The sequence below is a fragment of the Lepisosteus platostomus genome, chromosome 5, assembly GCF_059453375.1.
Source record: "Lepisosteus platostomus isolate fLepPlt1 chromosome 5, fLepPlt1.hap1, whole genome shotgun sequence".
Classification (NCBI taxonomy): Eukaryota; Metazoa; Chordata; class Actinopteri; order Semionotiformes; family Lepisosteidae; genus Lepisosteus; species Lepisosteus platostomus.
Window position 1 is genome coordinate 42,676,859 of NC_142615.1, and position 11,040 is coordinate 42,687,898.

The following is an 11,040-nucleotide window of genomic DNA, read 5'->3' on the forward strand; positions in this document are numbered from 1 at the left end:
TACCGGAACTGCAGGTCAGACTCTGCAGTGAGTCTGTGGTTTGTTCTGTGATGTGCAGTGCAGTGTGATGAGGCAGCTGAGAGCTGAACTGTACAGGAAGACACACAGGAGAGTCCAGTGTTCAGAGCTCTAGTGCTGTACAGAGACACACACAGGGACTCCAGTCAGAGCTCTATTACTGTACAGTGAGGCACACAGGGGATCCCAGTGTTCAGAGCACTACAGGGTGACAGGTCTTCTCCCTACACAGCTGTCTCAGTGTCTCTCAGGGCTGAACAGGACGGGCTGTTCTTATCAGAATGGAGGCTGACTCTCAGAGCTCCAGTGTCAATATGAGGAGAAGCTCTCAGACCTGACTGCTGCCAGAGCCTCTGAGCCTGAGTGGCCATGAGCCCTGAGCTCCTCAGCAGCTGAGAAAAGCCTCCTGTCTCCTGTGGTCACAGTGTGGTTGAACACCTGCACTTTCTGCTCCTTCTCCCTCTCTCCACCTTCCTGTCTCTCTCACTGTGTGTGCTCTTATCTGTCCATCTCTCTTTCTCCTCTTCTCTCACTCTGACAATCTGTGCAGAGTATCTGAAGGGGATGTAACATCACTTGGCAAAAGAAAAAAAATTCTCAGAAGCAGAATAAATAAATAAAAAAACTCTTCACAGTCAGATTCACAGCTCAGACTCACACACAGAGCTCTGGGTCCCTCAGTACTTTACCCAGACTCCTTCCTCTTGAACAGACAAAAGCTCATCTCCATACTGTTCTCTATCCTGATAATCCAGAACCAGAGGACATTGAGACAATCAGTGCTGCTACATGAATAATATCAGACAGAACAGCCTGGACTCAGGTCACATCTCCCCCTTTTCTCTTTCCTCCCAGCCCTCTTAAGAGACAGAGAAGAGCTCCTGGTTCTCCTCTCTGTGAACTGGGCTCAGAGGTCACTGATCTGGCAGCTGTGGGATCTGTTCCAGGGCAGAAGCAAGAAGCTTCTCTTAACCCTTTCCAGGACCTCCAGTATTACTGTCCTGATTCACTGTCTTTACTGTAAGTCAGCCTCCAATCCTCTGTCAGAAGTGTTTGACTGACAATTGAGCAATATGTGATTATCTTTTATTATTATTTTTACTGATTTAATGAACAGCAGTATTGCCACTGTTATAAGTGTATTATGATTCTCAGCCGCAGCAGACTGATGGTCGAGTCTACAATAGTGACCAGTTGACCAGTCTGTAGCTCTGAGCAGTGGGACTCAGATCACACAGAAGACCTGTCTGTGTGTGATTCCAGACCAGCCCTGGAATTCAGTATCTCCCACACGTCTCTCACAGAGAGTCTTATAAATACACAGTTAAACAGAGTCTGATAACAGTTACATAGTTAATTCAATCATCAAACCGCCTGAGGAGCTGAGAGCTCGAATGGAAATAAAACCAGGAGATGCACTTGAACTTCCAGGATCTGATCTTCTAGGATTATATTCTGTGGAGATTCGTGTAAAATGCTTAAAAGCGCTGATTACAGGCACTTGTGCTATTTCTCGTCTGCTCTACGGGAGTACGCTATACAACGTATTAGTCTGTAAAGTAAACTATATATTTTTTCTGTTAAATGAATTTAATTCCTCGGTTTGTCGCTCTCCTTCTCCAACTGTTATACAGTAAATCACTTCTCTTCACAGCCCGGTGTGTTTTTTTTTGGAGATGTTATATTTGTAAGAAAAGCCCCCCGGGCTCCGGACAGGAGTCTCCTCCAGCGGAGACGCGCTCTGCTCTGTCAGAAAGAGCGCTGTGACGTCACAGACACCGGCCAGAGCGCCGGGATCAGAGAGCGAGACCGCGGGAGGAGCACTGAGAGCACGGAGGAGAGATATTGATCACTTATCTATCGACAACCAATTAATTCAACTGACGAACTGTAAAATAATCGATTAACTTCACCGATTGGTGAGTACTGATTCTTTTCTTTCTTTAAATTCTTTAAATATCTAGAAAACAGTCAATACAGACTGTATCGATCAAATACCACAGTGCGTTTAGTGTTCATAATGTTCAATCCCAAATTAAAGAATGATTATTCAAATGATTGTTTAGAAATTGTATTCTAGAGCTTGAAAATTATATTCCAAGTTGATAAATTTGTGTAGGTAACAGTTTAAATGCATTTTTTCACTGTTTACAAATTATAAGTATGGTAACCACGGCGACACGTGCCACGTCACTGTGCCCAGCTAGGTGTCTCGCCTTCGTCACAAAGAGTGGTTTGACGTCACGGACTAATACTAATGCGAGTGTATTCATATTTAATATTAGTGAGAGAACAATCTGTAGCTTTAATATTAATGCTAGTGTTCATGTCAGTGTTAATGGTGATTGCGCTTCTGAGAGTTTTGATGCCAGTATTCATGTTAATATTAGTTATAATTATAGTGTTACTGTTAGAGTATTTAGACTAATAGTCATGTTAGTTTTAGTTATAGCATTACTGTTATTATTAGTATTAGTAGTGTAGTAATAGTTTGTGTCAGTGATAATGATAGTGTAATTCTTAGTGATAGTGTTACTGTTTTAATGTTAGTGGCATTTGTGTTAGTGTTAGTTATACTGTATTTGTAGTTATGAGTGTGTGTGTTTTTGTCTGTGTGTGTGTGTTGGTGTGTGTCTATAAGTATTTGTAGTCTATGTGTGTGTCTGTGAAGGTGTGTGAGTATGTGTGTGAGTGTCTGATTGTGTGTATAAATGTATATCGTGTCTGTGAGTGTGTGTAGTGTATGTGTGTGTGTCTGTCAGTGTAAGAATGTGTGTCTGTGAGTGTGTGTGAGTGTCTGTGTGTGTGTAATGTCTGTGTGTGAATATGTGTGGGTGGGTGTCTGTAGGTGTGTGATAATGTGTGTGATTGTGTGGGTGTATATCTGTCAGTGTGTGTGAGTGTGTGTGTAGGTGGGCTTGGCTTCATTTGTGTGTCTGACAGAAGTGACCCATCAACAGGTGTTGGGGTCCAGAGTCGCCTGAGAAAAGAACCACTTTCTAGATTCACGACCAACGTCCAGAGAGCTGTGAGTGCTCTGTTTTTATCACTATTACTAGTAATGACAGCAGTAGTAGTATTAATATCAGAATTAGTATTAGAATTTGTAGTCATGGTCATAGTAGTAGCAGCAGAAGTAACAACAGTGGTAGTTGGATTATCCAAGCACTTACTCCAGGAACTACAGTATTACACATTTATACTCTATTTTCCAGGTATGTTTTGTAAAGTGCTTTGATGTTCTGGATTAGAAGGTAAAATATAAGAAAAAATTGATTGATTGATTGACTGTGAGAGTGAAGTCTGGTCGAACTTGTTTGTCTAACTGAACTGTCCTGTCCACAGATGAACAGAGAAGATGTCCAAACCCACCAGAGACTGAAGACAAGTTTGAGAGTCAGGCCCCAGACCCAGAGAGCTGTGAGTCCACTGCTAATCTTCTTCATATTGTGATTCTTCCTCTTCTTCCTCCTCCTGAAATTAAAGCTCATCGCAGTAGCAGGGCTCTATTGTCCTCTCTTGAAGAAGAGAAAGACTCTACCTGACAGTGTGTGCATCTGCGTGTGTGTTAGTGTGTGGGAGTATGTGTCTGTGGGTGTGTGTGCTTGTGAGTCTAGTCCAGCCTATGTCTGTAACACAACTGTGTCTGACATCCCCAGATCAGGAAGGAGGTAACAGGAGACTCAGCCAACACAGGTTGTGGAGCCAGACCCAAGACTCCAAGTACAGTGAGTCTGCATTATTATTATTATTATTATTATTATTATTATTAGTAGTAGTAGTAGTAGTAGTAGTAGTAGTAGTAGTGAGAGGGTGAGTGTGTGTGAGGTTGTGTGTGAGAGAGGGTGAGCATGTCTCAAACTCCATTCCTAGAGGGTCCTGTGTATCATCTGGTTTCCTGCCCAGAGGTCTTGGTTACAATGTTGATTTAATTTTTGAATGAAACAAAAAATATTCTAATACTGTACCTTTATTCAGACCTTAAATATCCAACTGTGCCTTGAATATTTTGAGTCTTCAACAGTGAGAGACATCAAAATATATTATTAAACACATTATTTCCACATCTTCTTATAAAAATAATTAGCTTAATTGTTTAATTGGCTAGCCCCTTTTGGAAAGAAAGCCTGGAGATGCACCTGGCCCTCCAGGGATTTTGATTAGGCTTGAGACCCATGGTCTACCAGAACTGGCCCATCAAGAGGTCTCGGCAGGGATGTTGGGGATCATGAAGCAGTATAGACGAGGGCTGGACACTGCTTCTGAATCGAGGATGACACGTCACTGTCATGTAGGGTCATCTTGGCCCATGATGATGATGACAGTGTGTTTGTCTGTCTGGTAACTGTTTTCTCCTCCCCAGTGCCACCGGGAGAAACTCCCTCAAGTTGAGAGAGGAATGGCCGAGCAGAGAGAAGGGCGTCACACCGAGACCTGGGGCAGATCTCACAGGAACGTGAGTATTGGGTTCAACAACATGGTTGGATAGCTTGTTCCACACACCCACCACCCTCTATGTACAGCAGTGCCTCCTGTCCTGACTGTAGGGTCTCATCCAGCTCTCTCTTGAGACAAGCCAGGGTATCGGCTTCAACAACATGACTAGACAGCTTGTTTCACACCCCCACCCTCCTTTATGTAAAGAAGTGCCTCCTGCTCTCATTATTAAATGCTCTTCCCAAAGTATTTATTCTGTTAGACTAAGAATAAACCTGTACTGAGACACAAACTTGGTTGGCTTCTGCTGGTGAGACTAAAGCAGTCAACTTGTTGACAGGTCTCGACAGAGACGGACGTGACCCTGAAAGGCAATAGAGGGTCGTCTAATACTGAGGCGCTGAGCAAAGATTCTTCCATTGTAAGACAACCAATGTGTTCTGCTCAGGATGATGCAGATGATAGTGTAGATAATGAAGGTGGTTATGATAATGATGTTGATGGAAAGGTGTTGATGATGATGGTGGGCATGATGATTGTAATGATGAAGAAGGATATGGTAATGAAGATGGTGTAGATCATTTATTAGAAATGTGATGAAGATGATGGTGACAAAGATAGTGGAGATTGTAATGGTGGGGGTGATGATGATGGTGATGAAGATCGTAGGGGTTGTGATGGTGGAAGTGATGATGATGGTAATGGAAGATAGTGGAGATTGTGATGGTGGAGGTGGTGATGATGGTGACACAGTCATGCCTGTGTGTGGCTGTGTGTGAAAGGGAAAGTGGGGTTGGATCAGGTCTGCCACTGTCATCTGATAGGACTGTTAGAGGAAGAGGGAGCAGACTCCCCCTGCGTCTCACCCCAGGCAGCCGAGAGCTGCAAGTCTGTGAGCCTGATATGTCTGTGACATCTATCGAAAGTTTGGTTTCAGCTGCAATGATGATGACTGTGATTGCTGGGAGACCAGGGGTAGGGCCTGGTCCTCCTGGAGAAGACCCTCTCAGTTTTCTCTCTGTCCTCCTCATGCCCTCTCTGTGTCCCTGTCCCCTCAGGCTAGCCAGCCAATCACCAGGCAGGAGACCGAGACCCAGCTGTGGAACTACCCTAAGGGCCCGGAGAGGGATCTGCAGAAGGACAGGGCATGGACCTCCTCCTTGGCAGCCCACATACCCCATTGCTCGCCCCCTCACACACCCCCTCACCCACCCCCTGGTACACCCGCTCACCCGGGCCTGACCCCAGCGGCCCTGTGGCGGCTCAGGGAGGGCCTGCAGGTCGAGCTGGAGGGGCTGCTCCAGGAGGAGGAGATACTGTTATGGTTTCGGTAATAGGGACCGAACCAGTGAGTGAACCCACTTGCAGGAGCGAACAAAACCAAGTCGTAATCCGAAAGCAAACCGTAATCGTAGGAACGAGCCGAGAGTCCAGGGGAAGCCAGATATCCGAAAGGGAACGAGTACCGAAGCCGAAGCGAGATCCGAAGTCGTAGTCCGTAGAGCAATCCGAGAATCCAGGGGTAGCCAGTGATCCAAAACAGAGCGAAAGTAACCAATCCAAGCCGAGATCCGAAAAGCCGAAGTCCAAAGGGAAAAACCACAAACCGAAATCCAAGACGAACATAGAGTAGAAGTAGCGCAACCAGGAAGCTGGAAAGGGAAAACCAATACTGAGCAACGAGGTAGGGAAGGACAGGTGTTTAAGTAGGATGAGACGGGGGTGTGGTGGTGAATAGGAAAAACTGATAGGTGAACTGATGGATAGGGGCTACGCCTACTTCTGCCTCCTCCGTTGCCGGGAGGCAGGGATCGTAACATTACCCCCCCCTCTACGGGCGGCTCCTGACGCCCTAACGGGACGATCCGGGAAGTTAAGGTGGAAGTCTTGGATGAGGTTGGGGTCCAGAATATCCTTCTCCGAGACCCACGAGCGCTCCTCCAGACCGTAGCCTTCCCAATCGACGAGATATTGTAGGGATCCACGAGACCATCGGGAATCCAGGATTTTATTGACCGTGTAAGCAGGGAGTCCATCAATTACTCGAGGCGGTGGTTTTTTTTTTGCGGTTTAGACAGGGTGGATCTGTGAAAGGGTTTAAGGAGGGAAACATGGAAAGTAGGGTGGATCCAAAGGGTAGGAGGCAAGGCCAGTCGGTAAGTTACAGGGGTGATCTGGGCGAGGACACGAAAAGGACCAATGTACCTGGGAGCAAGCTTGCCAGAAGGTTGCTTAAGAGGAAAGTTACGAGTAGATAACCAAACAAACTGACCACGTCGAAGTCTGGGTGGGATACGACGGCGCCGATCAGTCACCCTCTTCTGCTGAGCTGAGGTGCGAAGAAGGGTGGCTTTGGCCTTCCTCCAGAAGGTCTTCAGGTTAGAGATGTAGTCCTGAACCGAAGGTACCTCTGTGTTGGGATGGGAGTCAGGGATAAGAGGAGGCTGATAACCTAAAGCACACTTATAGGGAGACATGCCAGTAGATGTGGTATACAAAGAATTGTGTGCATACTCTGCCCATGGGAGCAAGGACACACAATTATCATGGGTAGAGGAGATATAAGTCCGTAAATAGGTCAGCAGGTCCTGATTCATTCGTTCTGTCTGACCGTTGACCTGAGGGTGATAAGCTGAGGTAAGTGAGACTGAGGCGCCTAGTGACTTACAGAAGGCCCTCCAAAATCGGGAGACAAACTGAGGGCCCCTATCAGAAACGATATCCTTAGGGATGCCATGCAGTCGGAAGATATGTTGTACAAACAATTCTGCTAGTTCTCGAGCTGTAGGTAAAGATGGTAGGGGAATAAAATGGGCAGATTTGGAAAAACGGTCTACCACCACCATAATAGTCGTGTGTCCATGGCTGGGTGGAAGGTCAGTAATAAAATCTACTGAGAGGTGGGTCCAAGGACGGTCCGGGATGGGTAAGGGTTGAAGATGGCCTGCTGCCCTCATCCGGGAAGACTTCATTTGGAAGCAGATAGAGCAGGCCTGGACATATTCCTTGACATCCTTGGCCATAGTTGGCCACCAGAAGTCTCTGGAGATGAAATCCAAGGTACGGTGGAATCCAGGGTGTCCGGCGAAGCGGGAGTCGTGTCCCCATTGTAAAACTGCCGATCTGACGGAATTAGAGACAAATAACTTGTCCTGAGGGCACTGAGGAGGTACCGTCTGCCCTACCAATTACCTCAATGTCCCATCTTACCGCTGCCAGGAACTTACCAGACGGGATGATGGGTTCTGGAATCAATTCGGCCTCAGGGGGGTCGTGGATCCGTGAAAGGGCGTCTGCCTTGATGTTCTTGGAACCTGGAGTGTAGGTGATCAAGAAATTAAATCTGGAAAAAAAAAGGGACCACCTAGCCTGGCGAGGACAAAGACGTTTGGCCGACTGCAGATACTCCAGGTTTTTATGATCAGTGTAAATTAAAAAAGGGTGATGAGCACCCTCTAACCAGTGCCTCCCTTCCTCCAATGCCAGCTTAATGGCCAAGAGCTCACGGTTACCGACGTCGTAGTTCATTTGGGCAGGGGATAGCTTCTTAGAGAAGAAGGCACAGGGATGAAGAATCTGTTTTTCTCCATGACGTTGGGAGAAAACAGCACCCACACCATGGCCAGAAGCATCCACTTCGACCACAAAGGTCATCGTCATCGTCCCAGTGAGTCTCTGCTGCTGCTACTTGAAAATCTATAGCATAATCATGTACAGACCGGCGGCCTTGGTGGATGGAGGAGAGGCGGAAGGCAGAGTCTTGGCCAACTATGGGACGACAAAAAACCCCCTTAAATTTTCCTAAAAAAAATCATAATCCTGAATTTCAGGAGCCCCGCGATCAAGCAGAGCAGTAGCCCATTCCAAAGCGCGGCCGGTTAGCCGTGAAACTATGAAGGCGATCTTGTCCTGAGGAGAAAAAAAAGTCTCCGGGTGAAGCCTGAGAACCAGCGCACACTGTGCTAAGAAGCCCCGACATTTCGTAGGGTTGCCGTCAAACCTGTCAGGTGGAGTTAGTGGAAGAGGTCGAGGGGCAGGTGTAGGAGCTGGCGGAGGCGGAGCCGAAGCGGCAGCTCCAGCGTTGCTTCCTCGATTGCCGATGGGCGGCATTGCAGACAGGTGCGCAGAGATCTGTTGGACAGAAGCCTGGAGCTGGAGTAAGGCTTGTCCGTGCTGATCCAAAGCCGAGCGAATCTCCTCTTGCTCCGCTGGGTCCATGTTAAATGGCTCAGTATTCTGTTACGGTAATAGGGACCGAACCAGTGAGTGAACCCACTTGCAGGAGCGAACAAAACCAAGTCGTAATCCGAAAGCAAACCGTAATCGTAGGAACGAGCCGAGAGTCCAGGGGAAGCCAGATATCCGAAAGGGAACGAATACCGAAGCCGAAGCGAGATCCGAAGTCGTAGTCCGTAGAGCAATCCGAGAATCCAGGGGTAGCCAGTGATCCAAAACAGAGCGAAAGTAACCAATCCAAGCTGAGATCCGAAAAGCCGAAGTCCAAAGGGAAAAACCGCAAACCGAAAGCCAAGACGAACACAGAGTAGAAGTAACGCAACCAGGAAGCTCGAAAGGGAAAACCAATACTGAGCAACGAGGTAGGGAAGGACAGGTGTTTAAGTAGGATGAGACGGGGGTGTGGTGGTGAATGGGAAAACTTATAGGTGAACTGATGGATAGGGGCTACGCCTACTTCTGCCTCCTCCGTTGCCGGGAGGCAGGGATCGTAACAGATACGGGTGCGGACCTGGGCTCAGAACATGATATCATCTATCCAGCTGGACTGCCCGGCGCTGTACAATGAAGTCCTGCCTGACTTTGAATCAGAGGGTGCATACGCGGGATTGGTAAGTACCTTAAACCCCTCCCCCTTGCTTGAATCACACTGAGGTACACAGGGGCTGGGGCGACTCACCTCTCCAAGACACCTGCGTCATCCCACTCCCATTTCACCTCAACATGGTTCTGAGAAAATCTCCCAGCTCCAAGGGGAGAGAGACAGGAGCCGGGCTGGGTCTCCAGCCCTCTGTTTATTCAAGATTATTGCCTCAGGAGGTGGGTGAGGTGGAAGACACACTGTCTACAGATCATCACTAGGTGCAGCGTAAAGCAGGGGGTGAGACTCTTGATCATGGATAAGGATAACAGTGGGATGACTCCCCCTCTATTGACTCACTGCCTACTTATGATGTCATGAAGTGAAACTCCACTCACAGTGGTGCCTTTCTTTCTGTCTTGTTGTACAGAATTTATCATCATGGACAACATAGGTCATAGTTTAATGCAAATATTCATTGAGTGGGTGGCGGAAGAATTCATTTATACTCCTCAGCTAAGATATTTTAAAAATACAGCGCAGATTTGTTAGAGAACTTGACAAGTAAAAACGACAGATCGCCGGTGTCATTAGGTTAGGACTGTAGAGTTCTGTTATAATCTTTTGGCATATTTTTCTTAATTTTAATGTGAATCTAAAGACAAATGCTATTCAATATTTTGTAACATCCAATACAATTGTAAAATAGGCTGTTATTGTAATAAAATTGGCGAATAAGAGAAAACCACAATTTGTATGATATTATCACTAAATATCAACGTTCAGAGGAAGGATTTGAAGAATCTATCAAAGGATAAACAGTGACAGGAGTGGATTTTTTATTCGGAACCAATACTTTTGCACCTCAATAATCCACTCATTCTCGAAAGAAGAAAACACAGGTATATTTTGAGTCTCACCATGATCGTCTTCTCGATCCAAAAAAAAAGCTTAAATGTGATAGTTTCCATTGTATTTTGGATGCAACTACCCTCGAAGACAGTTTCACCTTGAGACAATGACTCTCTCACCTGGTAAAATGTGATTGAGACCTGTATTAAATCCCAGAGCCCTGGCACAGTGACTCTCTCCCAGTTGCATGCTGTAGTGTAATGGAAGGTTACTGAGAAAAAGTGTTTTATCCTAAAAATGTTGTTTAGGGACAGAGAGCTAGATACTTAGAACAAAGTGTGATAGCACCAAACTCATCAAGGGCACTGGATGTTTTAATAATGTTTATCTCTGTTGCTTGAAGAAGGGATTATGATAAACTATTTTATTAACTGCTCTTCTTTGCTTAAAGCAGAAACCTATAAGGAATGGAAAATTACTGCTTCGCCTGTCCTTGAAGTGTTGCGTCAGCTTAAAAAAAAGATACAAAACAAGGGGTTCTCCTTGCTTGCTTTTGAATCAGCCTTCACTTCTCTGCACAGACCAGTGATTGCTTTTTCCCATATTGCAATATGAATAAAGACCTTACTGAGTGAATGAGAACACCTATCCTGGCTCTTCTTTGATAAAATTCCACGGCAGTAGCTATCTCAGATATCTGTTTACAGGGCACTCAGTACTTGCACAGCCTCACCCAAACTTCCCGCCATTCTGACATCTCCTGTCCAGCCCCACCTCCACCTCTCTCCCATCACCAACCTGCCATATCAAACAAAACACTGTGCACCCTGTTCACTCTTCACTTTAAACTGTTCCCTTTCGACAGCAAACACTTTAAATCAAGTCTTCACTCCTGAGGTTCATAGTGCAAGTAGAGA

At 46.2% G+C, this 11,040-nt stretch overlaps 2 protein-coding genes across 2 annotated transcripts in view; both read left to right on the forward strand.

Moving 5' to 3' along the window:
* Nucleotides 1-11,040, forward strand: part of LOC148666772 (scavenger receptor cysteine-rich type 1 protein M130-like) — a 361,406-nt gene that overhangs the window by 193,033 nt on the left and 157,333 nt on the right. The gene's annotated exons all lie outside the window — the stretch shown is intronic.
* On the forward strand, nt 1,823-10,765 carry LOC148666793 (uncharacterized). The gene is made up of 6 exons (XM_088632625.1): nt 1,823-1,937; nt 2,979-3,046; nt 3,364-3,438; nt 3,678-3,746; nt 4,382-4,474; nt 5,514-10,765. The coding sequence occupies exons 3-6, from the start codon at nt 3,364-3,366 to the stop codon at nt 5,787-5,789; spliced, it is 513 nt and encodes a 170-aa protein (XP_088488751.1). The 5' UTR covers nt 1,823-1,937; nt 2,979-3,046; the 3' UTR covers nt 5,790-10,765.